General features: G+C 45.7%; 1 protein-coding gene across 3 annotated transcripts in view; it reads right to left on the reverse strand.

Annotated features, from left to right (window-relative positions):
• Nucleotides 1-1708: 1708 nt before the first annotated feature.
• LOC133381525 (major histocompatibility complex class I-related gene protein-like) overlaps nucleotides 1709-21377 on the reverse strand; it is a 30469-nt gene continuing 10800 nt past the window's right edge. For all 3 annotated transcript variants that reach the window (XM_061620718.1, XM_061620716.1, XM_061620717.1), the window contains 6 exons: nucleotides 12975-13250; nucleotides 6584-6868; nucleotides 5785-5871; nucleotides 4942-4980; nucleotides 4188-4220; nucleotides 1709-3655 (listed from right to left, as the gene is read on the reverse strand). In XM_061620718.1, coding sequence (XP_061476702.1) covers nucleotides 3651-3655; nucleotides 4188-4220; nucleotides 4942-4980; nucleotides 5785-5871; nucleotides 6584-6868; nucleotides 12975-13250 — 725 coding nt within the window. In that variant the 3' untranslated portion in view covers nucleotides 1709-3650. The remainder of the gene's footprint in view (nucleotides 3656-4187; nucleotides 4221-4941; nucleotides 4981-5784; nucleotides 5872-6583; nucleotides 6869-12974; nucleotides 13251-21377) is intronic.

Consider the following 21377-nt stretch of genomic DNA (forward strand, 5'->3'; position numbering starts at 1 on the left):
AATAGATATGCCTAAGTGCGTGTGGTGCAGCCAACACCAGAGGTTAGGATCAGGAATTCATTCTGGTCTATTTGTGGGTTAGGCTGTGAACACACTTGGTTGATCTGCCAATCAGTTGTGAAATCTCTTTGAAGCTGATTTAAAAAAAAAATTCCGTCAAGCGGATCCCACCAGGTTTTCCAGTAAAAAGGGGCGGGGTTTGACTAGCATAATGTGCCCCCATTTTCAGAAGAGAGGGGTGGCAGAACAGTGTGTGTGTTCCTACCCTTATACGAGGAGCATCTGCCCTGCATTCGTTCTGATTTGCTTCTGTGGTGTTGACATGTCTGCCCATTCATTCATCCCATACTTTTCCATGCATTTTCTTGTCATTTTCCTAACCACAAAAAGGCTGGCTTTTTAGGTGATATTGCCCTAGGGCAGCCTTTCCCAACTAGTGGGCCACCAGGTGTTGTTGGACCACAACTCCCATCAGCCTCAGCCAGCATTGCCAATGGTCAGGAAAGATGGGAATTGTGGTCCAACAACATCTGGTGGCCCACTAGTTGGGAAAGGCTGCCCTAAGGTGACAGGGCAGTTTAACCCACTTTAATTAAACACACCTGAATTTCTGTTATGGGCTTAAAGCCTTCCCACAAAATACTGACAGTCTGGAGGTGATCTAAATGTCCTAATTTTAACTTTCCCCCAAGGCGTAGCAATTGGGTGTCTAGATGGGCTGTGGCCTGTTTGGGGGGATAATTTTTAACCAAAGAAGAGCAGGAGTGTGGAAATGATGCAGTTTGGAGAATGTGGTATTGTTGTTAAGTCTTTGGAGAAAATAATGGTATTTCCTTGAAATGGACCAGGATTTTTTTTTTTTTTTGACGTCCGGGAAGGGTGAATTGAAACCTCTCTTTGACTTTTTGTGGAAAGAATAAAGTAATGTCTATGAGATTTGATGATTAATTAAGATAACTACTGGAGGAAAGTGATTTTATAATATAATTTAAGAGACAGGATTGTTATATATTGTAGACCTATAACTGATCTGCGACAAATGGGAAGTCAACATTTTATTTTTTTGTTTAATCATTTTTGTTTTGTTTTGTTTTTTGTCTTTGAATGTTTTATGATTTTGTTTTGTTTGTTTTATGAAAATTTGAATAAAAATTATTGTAAAAAAAGAAAAAAAAAGAAATGGGCCAGGATTTTTATAGCTATACACATGGCTTCTTGAAAAGAAAATAATCTTCCTTATAGTGTTTTCTCTGCTCAACGGCAGCTGATTTTAACCCCTTCCTTTCCTTCTCCCCTTCTCATTCCAGCAATTGCCCTCGCCATGGTCCGGGATGGTTCCAGCGGAGGAGTCATTTACCTGGTCACCATCACCAAAGACGGCGTCAAGGAGGAAGTTGTTGTGGGAGATGAGATCCCCAAGTTCTACGATGAATGAATTTGCTCCCCTTCCCCTCTTTTTTAACTTATCCAATAAACCTTGCTAGGAAAGAAGTGTGTGCTTGTGGGCCATCGGGCAGAGGCTTTGCACCAGTGTGTGGGTGCCACACATACTCACAATCATGCCTGCGCATGCTGGGTGTGAGCCTGTCTTGTCAACTTCTCCTTCATCAACCTCATAAAAGTACGAGACAGCGAGAGAGAGCGAGAGAGAGAGAGCGGTATTAGGGATCTTTTTCTGCAGGACTTTGCAAGGAAAGAAACCCCAAAGTAAGTAGGCATGGGGGGGCGCATCCATCCTTGTTTATTTCAGTCAAGTGGACATTGCAGAAGGAAAAAATAATTACATCTTGTGTGCTCAGTGCAAAATACAGAAAATACATCGTTTAGCAAGAAAGAGCCCTGTGGCACCTTGAGGTCTCACAAATTTACTGTGTTCTGCTTATTTCTAGGCAAGAGCTTACATAATTCATCACAGCCCAAGTGGACAAGGAAAAAGTTGGGAATCATATTGTAGGATTAACATTATCATATTTATATTTATATACTGCTCCATAGCCAAAGCTCTCTGGGTGGTTTACAAAACTTAAACATTGAACATTAAAAACAAATATATAATTTTAAAAATCATACAAAGTTTAAAACCATGAAGCACAGATAAACCAGGGAAAAGACCTGGGGTCAGAGCTCAACACATGCTGTTAGAATGCATGGGAGAAAAGGAAAGCCTCGATCTGGCGCCAAAAAAATAACAATGTTGGCACCAGGCAAACTTCATCGAGGAGATTATTCCATAATTTGGGGGCCACCACTGAAAAGGCCCTTTCCCGTTGCCATCCTACGAGCTTCCCGCTAAGTAGGCACCCGGAGGAGGACCTTTGATGTTGAGCGTAGTGTACAGGTGGGTTCATATTGAGAGGCATTTCATCAGATATTCTGGTCCCAAGCCGTGTAAGGCTTTATAGGTTAAAACCAGCACCTTGAATCGAGCTCAGAAACATACAGGCAGCCAATGCAAGTGGGTCAGAATCGGTTTTATATGTTCAAACCATCTGGTCCCCGTTACCAATCTGGCCGCTGCATTTTGCACAAGCTGCAGTTTCTGAACCTTCTTCAAAGGCAGCCCCACGTAGAGCACATTGCGGTAATCTAATTTGGAGATTACCAGCATGTGGACAACTGAAGCCAGACTAGCCCTGTCCAGATAGGGGAATAGCTGGGCCACCAACAGAAGTTGATAGAAGGCACTCCATGGCACATTCAAAGGACATTCAAAGAAGCTGAATGTTGGAAGATTCAGGACAGACAAAAGGAAGTACTTCTTTACTCAGTGCATAGTTAAACTATGGCATTTGCTCCCACAAGATGTTGGCTTCCTGCCAACAATCCTCCTTGCTAGTTCCTTGATTTCCTCACAGAAAAGGTGTACACTCACCCAGAGAAGTTAAATGCTTGTATATATTCCATGATGTTACATCAACTCAGCCAAAGGCCAGGAGGCCCAAGCAGCTGGCAGACAATAATAAAATTTGACTAATCAATAACCAATTTAGCCTATTTCATATATAAGAACCCCTTTAACAATTCCCAAATGTTACCTTCAAATCGATTTGGCAAGACTTGGGAAAGTTTGTATGGTGGGACCCAAAACAACAAATAAGGAAGAGATATTGTCAAAAATCACTACAAATCATGCTCAGTATGACTGAACATATTTATAGAGGCACAACAATGTAAGTAAAGACTTCCTGGATCACTAACTTGGATGACTTTAAAAGAGGGCTGGACAAATTCATGGAGAATACTAGTTGCTGAGAATTACCAAAGTGCTGTTGCATTCGGGTCCTGTTTGTGGGCTTCCCACAGGGATCTGGTTCGCCACTGTTGAGAACAGAATACTAGACCAGATGGACCTCTTAGGTTACCATCCCTTTTAAAATTTAACGCTTTTAAGTATGTATATTTGGCACATTTCTGACTGATACAAACACACTTCTGAAAATCAGCTGAAAAATGAAATTAGCCAAACCCCATCAGAAATGTCACTTCCCCTGAAATCCAGGCTACAGCTGGGATCAGAATGGCTGGGTTAGAGCCAGGATTCGGTGGCATAATAAATAGTGATGAAGGACAACAGGAGTTCTGATCTTCTGTAAATCGCGACAAATCTTGGGCAGCCTCCCTCTGGTCTCATCTCACACAACCTCCTGGTATCACGCTGCAGAAACAAAAAACAGGAGAGTGTAAAGTTAAACCAACAGAAGGGTATGGGGGCATTGGGATTATTGAGCTGGGGGGAATTCAAAGGCCATCTAGTCCAACCCCACAGCTGCAGTCACCATCCCCCACCATGTCAAGCCACACCCAAATGGTGCAAGAAGCAGGTGCACCACCAAAAGGTGCCTCCAGAGTTTGGCTCAAGCAAGGGAGTCAAGCCGCACACTTTTGGGAAACACCACAGGGATACAAAAGTAGTCTGAGTGGAAGGAGAAATCCCTTCCTGAACCCCAAATATGACTGTCATTCAGATCAGGGGCAGAACCTGTTCGTGAGAGGGAGGAGATCCTCCATGGAGTTCAGATGATGCCACACATGGACTGACAAAATGGGCTGTAAGAGTCATTTTCATCTAAACGGACACACCAGATTATGTAACTCTTAGAAACCCAGAAGCCGTTTATAATTTGGGGAACTTCCCTACAGAGTCTCCTGCAAGATCCCCACTTCCCCACACCTGCAAACCCACTTACCACTGGCAGGGCTAGCAGAGTCCTGGTCGCTTTCTGCAAGAAGGAGAAAACAGAAGGAATCAACATCACTGCCTATGATGTGGGAAGCAAACTGCCCTCTCCCCAGCGCCTTTCCTCTTTACTTCCAGGTCTCCTACATACACCTTCATTCCCCATAGAGGTCAAGTTTGGATATATGCGTCAGTCACAAGCCAGTGCCAATCAAGTTAAGAAGAGCAAAGAGTCAGGTAGGCCAGAGGCAACTTCAGCTGAGGGATGGCACTGGAATGAGAAGCAGAATCTGGAGGGGGAAGAATGATGCACCCAACACAAAACGGAGGAAATGGGGGGACAAGAGTGGGTGGGCGATTACGGCGGGGCAGAAGTAGACAGGCAGAGGGGCGGGGCAGTGAGGCCAAATCAGGAGGGGGGCTCCCTGACATTCAGTGTTGAACTAAGCAACCAAATATCTGGCTGCAGTCCTAGTAAATTTATAATCCGACAGTGATCTGTTTCTCTCTCATTTTCCTCACACTCTTCCTGTTGCTGCTTTTGGGAGCCCATCCCTCAGCCTTCAGGCTCTCTGTAGCCTTTTCTTAGCTCAGATGGCTCTTCTTGCTCTCCACAGACAGGTTGAGGAGCCAGGCTTAATCTTTTCAACAGAGTCCCATGCTTAATGGCTGGACCCCCCACCCCCAGGGTTTATTTCTACCTATTTGTAAACTGCTATTCCTCTTTGCTGAAAAAATATTTCAGAGAGGGAAGAGTTACTCACTTGGTGCTGCTTTGTAGGACGCTTCCTTTCTCCAATTCTCTGTAGAGACAAAATCAAAAGATCAGAACCACAAGGGACCTCCAGAGATCAATCCACTCCCACCTTTTGCAAAGAGGCAGGGCTCCTGGATCCTAAAACCTAAAGCCCAGCAGATGCTGCTCCAGTCCGTTCCTAACAGCATCCACGGAAGGACAGCCCAGAAACTTCTCAAGAAACTCTCGTTAGAAAAGGCAGAAACAAGTTCCCAACAATTTGAGCACTTCTTATAAAAGTGGACAGACAGCCAACAGAGCTCAGGAGCAAGAATAAAGGTTGTATATCAACAAAAATCTTTAAAAGAACTGGGATTAAAGCCAAGTAAATGAGAAGATCAGACAGAGGACAAAATGGAACAGACTCCAAATTCCAAGGGGCTGAAAGGAAACCTACCACTAGGTTATAAAATTCTTTCCAGCCCTTTGGAATTTGGACACTGGGGTGTGGACTTGCAGATTCATCTGTAGATAATTTAACTCCCATGAGAACCCAGTTCTCAAAATCGTAGGGGTAGAGCACTTAACAGTGCAATCCTACTCAGAAGGAAGTCCCATTCATTTAAATGGATCTTCCTCCCAAGTAGATGCATATAGGACTGGAGATTTAGGATTGTCGGCAACATCTGGTGGATTCTCTGCAATTTTATAGCACAGAGCTAGCGCAGATCATATTCAAAATTTCATTGGGGGGTGCTTGGCTGAATACCAGCAGCAGTTGTCAGGAAGCCCTCCCCATGAGCACATCCTCCTGGAGAGTCTACAACAGAAAGACACCCAAGACCAGCAAACACTTTCAAAATTTACTTACTGAGAATGAAGAAGAGGATCCCAGCAGCTGCCAGCAGGACAGCAGTCGCGGCCCCCACAATGGCCCCCACAATGAGCCCCATGTTGGCTAAAAGGAGAGGAAGACATCTCTACTTAGACTGGCAGGAGCAGCTCCCCAAGGCCTCAAGCAGACTCTCTAAACAGAGATGCCGGGCACTGAACCATGTGCAGAGTAGGCCCTCTACTCACAGGCCATGGCCCTCTCTGTACTGGCCCTGATACAAAGGAATTCTCTCTGCCAGAGTCCAGCATCAGCGGCCTTCAGGAAACCATTTTATTTTAAAAGGGCATTAGACAGCCGCATATATTTTATTACATACCCATCCAGTACGTCAAGCAGGTATTCCACTAATGCACTCTGACCCTCTCTGCAATGACCCTGATACGAAGGGATTCCCTCCCCTCTGAGACCCACCAGAGGCCATCATGACAGGCTTTCAGGGAAGCCCACAAAACCTTTTCATTTAAAGTGGCATTTAGTGGCCACATACATTTGGTTACATAGTCCTGCAGTCCAAACACAACAATAGGAGCTGCATACATGGACCTGCCTTCTGCCAGAGTTCCTTCCGCTTCCAACTCTCCTCTTGGAAGCTCTGTCCTCCCCGCTCCCCAGGCCTTCAACACAGGGCTCTTTACAGTGCTGGAGCCTTTGATGGAGCTGCAAGGGGCTCTTTCCAGGGTCCCTCATTCCACCCTGGGTGGAAATTCTCCTCCTAGAACCCGCCATCCTGGCAAAGGAGCCCTCCCTTCTCCTCCTCTCCCCCGCAGTCTCTCACCAGGCTCCTCCCAGGCCAAGACCAGAGGCTGCGGCAGGCTGGCATGCTCCACGTGGCACCAGTAGTGGTCCCTGTCCTGGGGGTCAACATCAATGCTGAGCCAGGCATGGTAGGTCCCGTCAGAATTGGGAGCGACGTCCCTGCGGAGGGTGGCATGCTCCATGTCCTCCCTGTCCTTCCTCCAGAAAGTGTCGATCTCTTTGGGGTAGAAGCCGTGAGCCTGGCAGATGAGGGTCTCCTGGCCATCCTGAGCTGCCTGGCGTGTCACCGTCACCACAGGGGGCTCTGCCAAAAGGAAAAGAAGCTCTTCAGTAGCTGGCAGGGGGGATGGTGTGGTTTAATTGCAGGTAAGTACCACATGTGGTCATCCAGTCCCACCCCTGCACTGAGATTGGATACCCGACATTTTTAGCATCTTGAAGAGACGAAAATTTCCAAAGAAGAGAATTCCCAGCCTCTCTCACATTACACATTACGCTCAAGCACGACGTTTTGGGTAAAATCCTTGTCCTCAACAAATATGCTCAGGGCCTCTGGGGTGAATATTGCCAGGCCCCCTGAATGAATAAACTCAGATCTCTCAAAACATGGCTGAGATTGGTTATTCTCCCAAAGGGAGGATGCTGGAATTACAGCTCTCTGGAATTATTTGTTTTTTAAAAAATTAAAAATGTTTTTTTTAATTAATATTTATTTTAGCAAACTTAGAGAAAGAAAAAACACTTTCCTCCTTCATTACAGCAGATCTATCAAGAGGGGAGACAATCTCAGGGTGACCAACTAAACTCCCTGGCCTGGACTTTACAGCCAGAAAAAAGTGACACGGTCAATGATTTCTAAACGTTTTGGGATGCATTTTTTTTTAAAAAAGGAAGATATGACACCATTCACACTGTGCTCTTACTATGCTCCAAGACACTCTATTCTTTCACTGATTTTTCTTTTAAATCAGCTCCCTCTCAGAAGAGGAAAGGTAATCTGCAAATGCTCACATTCCTACTGAGTGGAAGCATTTTTGTTAACAGAACAATCCTGCTCAACCTCAAGAATTAAATACCTGCAAAAAAATCTCAGCCTGTACAAGGGAAGCCTGGATACTCTTCCCTCCTTGGTTTCCAATATTTTCTGCCTTCCGTGGAAGAAGCAGAGAGTGATCCTTTAGCACAGAGGCAGGGGAGGGGTGGGCAATGACAGTTTTGAATATACGATATGTACAAACTAATATTTCCCATGAATAGAAAATGTAAGGAGGCACAGAACAAAATTTTCAGCCCCTCCCTCTGTGCTAGTTTTCTGCTTCTAGGCCATGAGTGGCTAACTTGTGGCATGCAGCCTACATCCACCCCACCCCAGATATTTTCTGTGCCCCCAAACATGGTTTAAATTTTTAAAATATTTTAAAAATGTTTTTGACTGCTCTGCGGGTCCCTTGCTGTGAAACTATACAACGACTAGTACGTAGGGACAAAGAGAACTTACAATAGTTACTGTATAGAAATAGAAGAGGACAACAAAAAGGGAAGAACAAGAGCCCTATTCGAAAAGATGAGAGAAATGAAAGCGAAATTTAATCAACAGGGGAACACACTGACTGACCGAGATGAAATAAAAGGAAGATGGAAGCAATCCACTGAAGAACTCTATAAAAGAGATGCCAGGATGACAGATTCATTCGCGGAGGAACAGTATGAGGAAGAACCAGAAATTTTAGAATGCGAGGTGAAAGCTGCTCTTAAAATTCTTGGAAGAAGCAAATCACCAGGCATAGATGGCATACCAATAGAGTTGCTACAAGCTACTGAGACTGTCCAAATTTTGACAAAAATCTGTCAAGAAATTGTAGGCTTGTTTTGTTTGTGGCTCGAAATCACATCCGCAAAGAGACTGTGCAATGAGGCGGAGAGGACGGGACTGGAAGTCAAGCGTGCAGATAGTGAGTGCGGGAACTCTTAAAATGAATGACTGTGAGAGCAAAGACAGTACTTTATGGATAATCGATTCAGGATCTACACACAGTCTAGTCAAAGGCTTAAACTTATTTAAAACTTCACTTCCCACAACAGAAGTCATTGTATTGGCAGATGGAACGAAGAGGGAAGTGCTGGGTAAAGGCACAGTGAATGTTAAATACAATCATGACAGATGTATTGTATGTGCCAGGTTTGGAATGTAACATAATGTCTGTAAAGAAACTAAATGTGATGGGATATACTGTAATATTCAAACAAGGGAAGTGTGAGATAATGAAAGGAGACAAGATGTGTGTGAAAGGGTTTCTGAGGAATTCACTGTTCCAGGTAAAAATGAGTGTCCTTAGGTGTAGCAAAAGAGGGAATAAGAATGTGGTAATGCACAAGGAGGGTGGAAGCAAGAGCTCAGTAGGTGCATCAGTAACATGCCCGGTGACAGAGCCATGTTCGGCATTTACTGCTGCCATAATAGCACCTGAGGAGGAACCCTCTTCCATTGATGAAATCAGGCAGTTGCCTGTAACTGAGCAGGCCAACTGGCAGGCAGCCATGCAAGAGGAGCTGAAAGCCATGGAACACAATGGTACATGGACACTGGGCAGTCTTCCCACAGGGAAGAAAGCCATAGGCTGCAAGTGGGTTTTCAAAAGGAAAAGGACTAATACCGGAGAGGTGCAGAGATACAGAGCCCGCTTGGTGGCTAAAGGATTTACTCAGCAATATGGGACAGACGACGATGCTGTATTCGCCCCTCTTGTAAAACATGAGTCTGTTCGGCTATTGCTGAAGATAACAGCCATGAAACACATGCACGTCAATCATTACGATATAGGCACAGCGTTCTTACCTGGGGACCTGAGGGAGGAGATTTATATGGAGCAACCTCCAGGGTTCGTAACCGAGCCGGGGCTGGTTTGTAAACTGCACAAGTCTTTGTATGGCCTTCGCCAGAGCGCTCGGTGTTGGAATGCAAAGCTTGACGAAGTGTTAAAGTCCATGGGTTTCAGACGCTGTGTAGCGGACACGTGTCTTTATGTCAGAACAAAAGGAGCAAGCCCCACATATTGCGCAGTTTATGTTGACGATATCCTCTATTTGTTTCATGATGAAACAGAGGAGAAGTAATTCCACGATAGCCTGCGACGGCGTGTAGATACAAAGTGCTTGGGAAAAGTGAAGCACTATCTGGGTACAGACATAATGTGTGCTGATGATGGGAGTTTCATGCTGAGACAAGAGGGAAAGATAAAGCAGCTCCTTGCAGAAAATGGAATGTCAGACTGTAATCCGGTAGACTCCTATGACTGTCACATTTCAGCAGGACACACAAGACACTCCTTGCACGAATCAGGCGCTATATAGACAAATATTGGGCAAGCTACAATACATAGCCAAGGTCACATGCCCAGACATTTGCAACGCTGTAAGCATTTTGAGTAGAAGGGTGGAGAATCCCTCAGAGACAGACTGGCAAGGCATGAAAAGGGTGCTGCGATACCTCCAGGGCTCAAAGATGAAAGGGCTGGTGCTTTCTGTGCAGGACCAGGGTGGCTTGGAGTGTTACGTGGATGCAGACCATGCAGGGGAACTCACAAGCCAAAAATCAACCACTGGCATAGTTGTGCTGCTGCACGGGTCAGTGATAGATTGGTGCAGCAGAAAGCAAGCTGTAGTAGCTACATCCAGCTCAGAAGCTGAGGACGTAGGCTGGTCAAGTGCATGCAATGAGCTACAGTGGTTTGAGCTGCTCAGGCACGAAGTGGGCATGGATATTAGAAAACCCATCACAGTGTTCGAGGACAAACGTGTATAAAGATGGCAATGTCAGAAGCGCATACCAAGCGCACAGAACACATAAGCGTCAGGTACCATCATGTGAGAGATAGTGTGCAGAAAGGGTTCATTGCCTTGTCTTACTGTAATACCACGGACATGTTGGCAGACATCCTGACCAAGCGTATATGTGAAGAAAAGTTTGGTAAACTGGTTCCTAAGCTTGGTGTGTTAGACCTGAACAATGTATAACTGTATGTAATGCTTGTATTTCTGAGATGAAAAGAAATGTCTGTAACAAATGTATATTGCATATTGAAATACTGTCTTTATGGAAAAGGTGGGAACTGTAGGCTGCTGAGTCTCACTGTCTGGTGTTTTTCCAGAAAGACAGAAGTAGAGAAATGACACAGAAGGGTTAAACTATGCTAAAGGCTGCCAAGGCCGTCTCTCAGCAGATGTGGTTGGCAAGGGCAGCGAAAGGAGATATAATCCTGTAAACCGAAAGCAAAGTGTGGGGGAAGTATTTCGTGGAGGAAAGGGGTTTTGTTTGGAGAAGCGAAGGAGAGCAATTCATGTCTGTTTACCTAATGACAGTAAAGACTCTTAACTTTAACTAACTGTGTCTTCGTGGCTGTCTTTCGTCTGGACTATCTACGCTTGGGTACAACCAGGCAAGCGGGTAACGTCTGGAACGCACCGCATCACTACACCACAGAAATATGGAAAACTAAACAATGGCCCACAGACTGGAAGAGTTCAATATATATCCCACTTCCAAAGAAAGGGGATCCCAGAGAATGCAATAATTAACGAACTATTGCCTTAATATCCCACACAAGTAACATAATGCTGAAGATTCTACAACAAAGGCTCTTACCATATATGGAGGAAGAAATGCCAGATGTCCAAACTGGATTTAGAAAGGGAAGAAGCACCACAGATCATATCGCAAACATACGTTGGATAATGGAACGGAGCAAGGAATTTCAGAAGAAAATCACCCTGTGCTTTATAGACTACAGCAAAGCCTTTGACTGTGTAGATCATGAAAAACTATGGAATGCTTTAAAAGAAATGGGGGTGCCACAGCATCTGATTGTCCTGATGCGCAACCTATACTCTGGACAAGAGGCTACTGTAAGGACAGAACATGGAGTAACCAATTAGTTCCCAATCGGAAAGGGTGTGAGACAGGGGTGTATTTTATCACCCTATTTGTTTAATCTGTACGCAGAACATATCATACAGAAAGCGGGATTGGACCATGATGAAGGAGGTGTGAAAACTGGAGGGAGAAACATCAAGAATATAAGATATGCAGACGATACCATACTCTTAGCAGAAACCAGTAATTATTTGAAACGAATGCTGATGAAAGTTAAAGAGGAAAGCACAAAAGCAGGACTACAGCTGAATGTCAAAAAGACTAAAGTAATGACAACAGAAGATTTATGTAACTTTGCAGTTGACAATGAGGACACTGAACTTGTCAAGGATTATCAATACCTTGGCACAGTCATTAACCAAAATGGAGACAATAGTCAAGAAATCTGAAAAAGGCTAGGACTGGGGAGGGCAGCTGTGAGAGAACTAGAAAAGGTCCTCAAATGCAAAGATGTATCACTGAACACCAAAGTCAGGATCATTCAGACCATGGTATTCCCGATCTCTATGTATGGATGTGAAAGTTGGACAGTGAAAAAGGTAGATATAGAAAAATCCACTCATTTGAAATGTAGTGCTGGAGGAGAGCTTTGTGCATAACATGGACTGCGAAAAAGAGAAATAATTGGGGGTTAGAACAAATTAAACTAGAACTGTCACTAGAAGCTAAAACGATGAAACTGAGATTATCATACTTTGGACACATAATCAGAAGACATGATTCATTAGAAAAGACAATCATGCTGGGAAAAACAGCAGGGAGTAGAAAAAGAGGAAGGCCAAACAAGAGATGGATTAATTCCATAAAGGAAGCCACAGACCTGAACATACAAGATCTGAACAGAGCGGTTCATGACAGATGCTCTTGGAGGTCACTGATTCATAGGGTCGCCATAAGTCGTAATCGACTTGAAGGCACATAACAACAACAACCACCGTCCATCCAATTTATTCCATTTTTAAAAGATTATTTTAAAGTTAATTCCCATAGGTACCCCAGTGTTATGCCAAAAGGAATTTGTAGCCCCCTCAAGGGTGTCCATTAACAAAAAAGTTTTTTGTTTTGCTGGCCACTCCACTGCTGTGATGTTGAAAGATACTTTGTGACTCCCAACTCCAAATTTGTCTTTAAAGGTAAAGTTAAAACATGCGACACCCACTTTTACCACTTGACCATGTCCATTTTGCCCCCGCCACCACCACCACCAGGCTTGGCCATGGGCCCGTACGCCCCTCTGCCCTCCCCCAAAAGGCCAGCCAACCCCGTTCTAGGCAGAGGGGTGGGTGAGATTTAAATATTATCCCCACCCCCATTGCAGCCTGAAGTGACCCAGTCCTGGTCCCAAACTTCTTTCTGCCACCTCCGCAATGGAGACTTTTGGCTGTTTGGACCAGAAATAAAGACTGTAAAGGGAGGGGGGAGGGAAGCGTGTAGGGAAACTGTATCCCTCCCCTCCATGAGCCCACCCCCTTCCCCTCACCTGTCCTCTGCAGAGCCTCCTTCCCGTAGTCCAAGTATCTCTTCAGCCACTCAACGCATTCCTCCTCCAGGAAGGCCTTCCGGTGCTGGGTAAAAGCCCTGTCTCTCTCCAGCTTCCTCTTGGTCACTTGGGCCCCTGCATCGGCCGCCGTCCAGCTGAGGGTCTCCTTGTCGAAGCTGAGGAAGTCCCTCCCGTCGTAGCCGAACTGGTCATACCCTCCTTTGCGCCCCTCTGGGCCCACCTCACAGCCGTACATCAACTGAAAGGAGTGAAACCCTGAAGGAGAAACAAGAGAGAGAGACCCCAGAGAGGTCAATGGGGGAGGATGGGAGCAAGTGGAGGCCGCAGCCACGTCCAGCCCCCTAAACAAGGTCGGGGCAAGACATTTTTTTACCTTACATTCAGGGAAGAGGCAAGGGTAATGGATGCCCAAAATTGTGAGTCATTGTGAAAAAAAAACTAAGCCACCATTTTCCCCTTATTTAACACTGATCGCCGTAAAGAAGTAATTGAGGCTACCTCTAAAATCCTGAGCCTTTAAGGTGCCTTCTGTCTTATCACCTCGTCCCTTTTTCTCCCCCCTCAACAGATCCCAGTGGAATCTCCCAACTGCCTGGGGGGTGGGGGTGCATTTGCCCTCTTGTCAATCACAAGAAGCCCCTCCCCACACCCCTCCTTTGCAGGTTCAGATCTTGCTGGACCTCCAGCTCTGCCACTCTGGTTCTTGCCCTGCCTGGAAGCAGCACATGTGAAACGGAGAAGTGGCAGCGTGGTGGGAGGGGACACGTGTGCTTGGGGCGGCTTCAAGAGACAGGGCTGGTCTTTGCCATCTTTCCCTTCCCCAGTTTTGTTTCCCTCTCAGGCCCAGGAAGAAGGAGGCAAACTCAGTGGGGCCAGCCTCCCTCATATTACACTTGAAAACGCTCAAGCATGGCCTTTTGGGCGAGATCCCTGTCCTCAACAAATATGCTCAAGGCCTCTGGGCTGAATGTTGTCAGGCCCCCTGAATGAATAAGCTCAGATCTCTCTAAACATGGCTGAGATCCTCCCCAAAGGGAGGATGCTGGAATTACAGCCCTCTGGAATTATTTGTTTTTTAAAAAATTAAAAAATGTTTTTTAATGATTTTAATGATTTCTAAATGTTTTAGGACACATTAGGATCCTGACAGGGCAAATGAGCAGTCCCAATCTGGACCAAACCCCTCCCCCCAAAGCACACACCCATCCGCTGTTCGTATAACAAGCAAAGCTCTGTCTATTTACATACTCTGATGACCTTTCCAGAGGTGGTGGTGCACACAATCCCTTTATTTCCATACTCTGTGACCCTGTTGTCATGCCCAGACCATTTCTGGGTGAAGTTTTGATTGACAACGGCTTTCATCCTCTGCAGAGATGGTGGGCCCATTATGTCAGTCCACAGAGATTTGTGGATTTCTGAATGCTCTGTGAATCACTCCCAAACATCCTCTCTGGTGTTGTAGAGCCCAGTCGTCCCCCTGCTTTATTAGGGAGCTGGGAACAGTGAAACAAGCAGGACTACCACACATAGCTCATTATTGTGCCTATTTTATGGTCTGGGCAGCAGAGCAACTTTGGTTTTCCACGTCCATTGCATCCACTGGTAGCTGCCCTCTTTGGAATGGTAAAGGAATTACCACATCTGGAGCCTGGGAAGGTTGTGCTGGAACCCACGAAAGCCTGCTCTGACAAGTTTCGTAGGCTTTTTGAGGACAAAGATGCTCGTATTCATTTTGTCATTATTGATACAGTTCAACTGGAGGTGTCCAATGTACCATCTGGTCTGCTTTTATGGGATCAGTTTGGGTTGATGTGGCCTGAGGATGCAGACATGGTGCTTGGAGAGCTTTGTCCAACCACAAGGGTAGGCTGGGTTGGTCCAGGATATTAGTAATGCCTCTGTGAGAGAGAAAGTGGCCCCAGGCACCTCAAAGGAAGCAGTCATGAAACCACTGCTTTAAAAACCCTCACTAGACTTGGAAGATTGTAACAACCATCATCCAGCTACAAACACCCCTTTGAGCAAGGTGCACAAGAGGGTGCCAGAGATCCAACTCCAGAAACTGTTGGATGAAATGAATTATTTGGACCCATTTCAATGAAGGTTTAGGCCAGGGTTCGGCATGAAAACAGCCTTGGTACACAACACTATTGATTCTCTCTTCATCCCAGATTTTAAAAAAGACTTTTATCTATTATTATTACCCTTGTTTTGTGCCACAAGTAATAGGTGTACAGGGTGAATCTATGTCATTAGTGTGTACCACTTTGGTGTTTTTTTTCTGCACAATTTCCCAACAGCCTGGCTAGACTTATTCCCCAATTTCGATTTTTCTAATACTTTAAACTCAAAACCCTATTCTAAGCAATCAAATGCTTTCTATGCATCTAAGAGCAATATTGTTAATTGATATTTAGTATGAATATTATTGCATATAACACTGAGCAGCTGGCATATGGGATCCCAAATTTGTTGGCCAGGTATGAATCCCCTCTGATCCAAGTATATTACTGAGGAAATAATCAGATTCATCCTGTTTACCACTCTGCTGGAAAAGGTGCCCTAAACATAGTCTGCCTCATCTCTCTCCCTGACTGGATCACCGCGTCCAGTGCGGTCGATAATGGGGAATTTTATATATACATACATGTATAGCTAATGGGGAACTCAATATACATAATCAATAAGCAAAAACATTCTTGCATAAAGCTATAAAGGTTTATAACATTTTAATAGTTTAGTTTAACATCTAGTAAGTTTAGTAGTCAACTGGAACCTTTTTTCTTCTTGCAGCTGTCTCCTTGACTATGCTGGTCGTGTGGAACTACTTGTACTCAAAACAATTGATAACGCTGTGCTGAATATCTCGGTACCTCTAAGACGTAGAAAGAATTGCAGAATAGCAAAGATGCTTAGCTCATTAGCTGGAGTGCTTAGCTCACTGTGAAAATGTACTTTCATATGAAGTACTGAACATTGCGAAATTCACTAGAACACGATGCAGAGAAGTACAGTACCTATGCAATGCCTGTGTAATACTGTAATGTCTGTCATTCGGCGCGCCCCTTTCCCGGCCCGCAGTGTCGGTGGCACGGCGCATTCTCTTTCATCCCACGACATCAGTGGCACAGTATGACGCACCTTCCTTGGCCCGTGGCATCGACGGCGGGGTGCAACGCACCCTTTTGGCCTGTGACATCGGCGGTGCAGTACGACGCGCCTTCCTTGGCCCGCGATATCAACGGTGGGGTGCGAGGCAGCGACACTGATGGCGACATCAATGGCGGGGTGCAGCACGACACGCCCTTCCTGGCCCGCAGCATTGGCGGCACGTGTGTTTGGCGTGAATGAATGTGTGGTGTGTATATGTGCTTATGTTTGATGGTGAGTGAGTGTGTTAGTCTGTATATATAAGTTTTATTATGTGTCTGGGGAAGAGTCTTTTGCAACAAACGGGAGGACTTGAGGGGGGCCCAATTAATGTAGTGACGGGCAGAGGGAGGTATGGCGTTGTGAGAAGGACGTGCCAGGTAAGGGGAACGCGGCCCAGACAAGTAGTGGCTGTGCCTTGTTCCGGTCCTTCTCACATCCGTAGGGTGTTGGTTGTCCTCTCAGCCAACTCTCGGATCTCCAGCTGCTGCTTTTAAATGCCAGATCGGTACACAATAAAATCTCCCTCGTCCATGATTTGATTGTGGATGAGGCAGCCGATCTGGCATGCATTACCGGGACCTGGGTGGGTGAGCTGGGAGGGGCTAGTCTTTCCCAGCTCTGCCCACCGGGTTATTCGGTTCAGCATCATGGTAGATCTGAGGGTCGGGGAGGTGGGGTTGCTGTGGTCTATCGGAGTTCCATCTCTCTCATCAAGCACCATGTCCATGTAGCAACTCGTCTGGAGTGTCTGTACCTTGTGATGGGTCAGAGGGACAGACTGGGAATATTGTTGGTGTACCGCCCACCTTGCTGCCCAATGACTTCCCTAACTGAGCTGACGGAAGTGGTCTCGGAGGTATTGCTGAGATCCCCCAGACTATTGGTACTGGGGGATGTCAACATCCATGCCGAGGCTACTCTATCTGGGGCGGCTCAGGACTTCATGGCCTCCATGACAACCATGGGGCTGTCCCAATATGTCAGTGGCCCAACACATGTGTCGGGACATACTCTAGATCTTATTTTTGCTACTGGACATGGGGATGGTGATCTGGATGTGGGGAGTTTGACATCTCTCCCTTTGTCATGGACAGATCACCGCTTGTTGAAGTTTAGACTTACAGCGGCTTTTCCCCTCCGCAAGGGTGGGGGACCTGTTAAATTGGTCCGCCCCCGGAGACTAATGAATCCTGAAGGTTTTCAAAGGGCTCTGGGGGAGTTTCCGGATGATAAGACTGGCGCTCCTGTCGAAGCCCTGGTTGAACTGTGGAATACGGAGATGACCCGGGCTGTTGACACGATTGCTCCTGCGCGCCCTCTCCTATTTAGAGCTCATACAGCTCCATGGTACACTCCGGAGCTGAGAGTGATGAAACAGGATAGGAGGGGGCTTGAGCGGAGGTGGAGGCAAACTCCTGACGGATGTAATTATGCACTGGTGAGTGCCTCTACTAACCTGTATTTAGGAGCGGTGAGGGTGGTGAAAAAACAATACTTTGCTGCCACTATTAAGTCATCTCTTTGCCGCCCAGCGGAGCTTTTTAGAGTTGTCCGAGGACTACTTCATTCTGGCCCTGAGGACATGATAGTGCAATCGGTAGCCCGCTGTAATGAATTTGCTGGGCACTTCCAGAATAAGATCTTATGCATCCGCCGGGACTTGGACTCCCAGTTTACAGCAGTTGATCCTAATGAGGTGTCCGGAGCACAGTCTTGTCATGTTTTATTGGATGAGTTTCAGTTGGCTCAGCTCAAGGACGTGGACAAGGTACTTGGACAGGTGCGTGCAACCACTTCTACACTAGATCCTTGCCCCTCCTGGCTAATAAAAACTAGCAGGGATGGAACAGCTGGCTGGTCCAGGGAAGTGATAAATGCCTCTTTACGAGAGGGAGTGGTCCCTAGCTGTCTGAAAGAGGCAGTAGTGAGACCACTTCTGAAAAAACCTACCTTGGACCCAGAAGACCTTAATAGCTACAGACCAGTAGCGAATGTTCCATTCCTGGGCAAGATCTTTGAATGAGTGGTTGCTGGCCAGCTCCAGGCGCTATTGGATGAAACCGATTATCTAGATCCATTTCAATCGGGTTTTAGGCCTGGTTTTAGCACCAAGACAGCCTTGGTCGCTCTGTACGATGACTTATGTCGGGAGAGGGACGGAGGGAGTGTAACTCTGTTGATTCTCCTTGATCTCTCAGCGGCTTTTGATACCATCGACCATGGTATCCTTCTGGAGAGGCTCGTGGAGTTGGGAGTTGTGGGAACTGCTTGGCAGTGGTTCCGCTCCTACCTGGCGGGTCGTCTCCAGAAGGTAGTGCTCGGGGAACATTGTTCGACACCGTGGGCTCTCCAATGTGGAGTCCCGCAGGGGTCAGTTCTGTCCCCCATGCTTTTTAATATCTACATGAAGCCGCTGAGTGCGGTCATCAGGAGTTTTGGAGTGCGCTGCCACCAGTAAGCTGATGACACGCAGCTCTATTTCTCCTTTTCATCTTCTTCAGGTGAGGCTGTCAACGTGCTGAACTGTTGCCTGGCTGCGATAATGGACTGGATGGGAGCTAATAAACTGAGGCTAAATCCAGACAAGACTGAGATGCTGTTGGTGGGTGATTTCTCTGATCAAATGGTGGATATTCACCCTGTTCTGGACGGGGTTACACTCCCCCTGAAGGAGCGGGGTCGTAGTCTGGGAGTACTCTTAGATCCTTCCCTGTCACTCGAGGCTCAAGTAGCCTCGGTGGCACGGAATGCGTTCTACCAACTTCGGTTGGTAGCCCAGCTACGTCCCTATCTGGACAGGGAGGACTTCACCTCAGTTGTCCATGCTCTGGTAACCTCTCGATTGGATTACTGCAATGCGCTCTATGTAGGGCTGCCTTTGAAGATGGTTCAGAAACTACAGCTTGTGCAAAACGCGGCGGCCAGGCTGATAACAAGGACCAGGAGGTCCGAACATATAACACCTATTCTGGCCCACTTGCACTGGCTACCTATATGTTTCCGGGCCAGATTCAAAGTGTTGGTTTTAACCTATAAAGCCTTATACGGCACAGGACCACAATACCTCCTGGAACGCCTCTCCCGATATGAACCTGCCCGTACACTACGTTCAACATCGAAGGCCCTCCTCCGAGTTCTGACTCATAGAGAGGCTCGGAGGATGGTTACAAGAACTAGGGCCTTCTCAGTGGTGGCCCCCGAATGGTGGAATAGTCTTCCCGTTGAGGTGTGCTTGGCGCCGACATTGCTATCTTTTCGGCGCCAAGTTAAAACCTTTCTCTTTGCTCAGGCATTTTAGTTTAATATGTTCAATTTGGTTTTAGATTTGTGGATTTTTATATATATGTTTTTGTACCAATTTATGTGATTTTATTGTATATACCTTCTGTTGTACACCGCCCAGAGAGCTATGCTAGTGGGGCGGTATAAAAATGTAACAAATAAATAAATAAATAAATAAATAAATTCTCATGTGTTAAATCCTGACTGGTAGATGCTAAAGTCTTTGTCCTGAAATGTATAAAAAACCCAGGCAAACAGTGCCTCAGGGCAGTCCCTCTTGGATACTTCCTGGACGTGTCTGGGGGACTGACCTTGCATATGATTGTTTTATTTTTTTAATAAAAGCCTCACCTTATGCTTTAAGCCTGTCTCAGAGATTATTTCAGGGACCCCCATTAAAGAACCCACAGGAGAAATACAAAATACTCCAACATCACCACTTAGCGGCCGCAAAAGACAAATGAACTTTGGAACGTGGAATCTACGGACATTGCTGGACAATACAGATAGTGAACGTCCTGAACGCAGGACTGCCATCATTGCGAGGGAGCTGAGACGTTTTAATATTGACACAGCAGCACTCCAAGAAACTCAAAGAGCAGGAGAGGGACAATTGAAGGAAGAAAAAGGAGGTTACACCTTTTTCTGGAAAGGACTGCCTGAACAAGAACGGCAAATACATGGAATAGGCTTTGCTATTAAAAATGATCTTGTGAAGCTCGTCAGAAGTTCCTACTGGCATTTATGAATGACTCTCAACTCTCCAATTAAAACTTGCCAAAAACCAGCACGCAACTATTCTAAGTGCTTATACACCAACATTAGATGCTGATGAAGACATCAAGGAAAAGTTTTATACCCAGCTGGACACCATCTTATCAGAGATACCTAAGGAGGATAAAATTATCCTCCTGGGCGATTTCAATGCAAGAGTTGGGCGTGATTTTCATTTATGGCCAGAAACCATTGGGAACGAAGGAGTTGGCAATAGCAACCTGAATGGAACTCTACTTCTGACTAAATGTGCAGAGCACAATCTTGTCATCACAAACACACTCTTTCACCAGAAGATAAATTTAAAACATCATGGAAGTACCCTCCGTCAAAACACTGGCATCTCCTGGATTACGTAATTGTCCGTGCCAGAGATCTTCATGATGTACTCCTCACCAGGGCCATGACGAGTGCTGATGACTGCTGGACAGATCACCGATTAATTTGATCCACTATGGCCATTAATATTGTTCCTCAACATAGGCTCCAAGGAAGAAAACCAAGGCATAAAATGAACATCCACACCCTTCAAGATCCTATTAAGCGATCTTGTTTTCAAACAACTCTCAAGAAACATCTACCTATAGAACTCCCTGAAAACGTTGAGGAACACTGGATTAAACTGAAGACTTCCATTATTGCAGCATGTGAACAAACTATTGGATACCAAACTAAGAAACATCAGGACTGGTTTGATGAGAATGATAGTGAGATTGAACATATCATTGACAAATAAAGGAAAGCCTTCCAGATATGGCAAAAAGCCATTAACTGTGCTGCTAAGAAAAAAATCTATGCCAGTGCAAAGGCTGAGGTCCAAAGAAGAACTAGAGAACTTAAGAATGCCTGGTGGATAAAGAAAGCTCAAGAAATCCAGCATTTTGCAGATGCTCATGATGCACGGGGCTTTTTTAATGCAACAAAGGCAATCTACGGACCAACAAATTATGGTACAAATCCCTTACATTCAATAGATGGTACCAAACTTCTAAAGGACAAAGGGTCTATTGCACTGCGTTGGAAAGGGCATTACCACAACCTCCTTAATCGTAACTCTACGGTCTTCTTGCAAATCTCGCAACAACAAACTAGAGATGAGCTTGTAGTATCCCCTAATTTGGATGAAGTCAGTAAAGCCATTAATCAAATGAAGTATAACAAAGCTAGTGG

This window comes from Rhineura floridana, chromosome 3 (assembly GCF_030035675.1).
Source record: "Rhineura floridana isolate rRhiFlo1 chromosome 3, rRhiFlo1.hap2, whole genome shotgun sequence".
Lineage (NCBI taxonomy): Eukaryota > Metazoa > Chordata > Lepidosauria > Squamata > Rhineuridae > Rhineura > Rhineura floridana.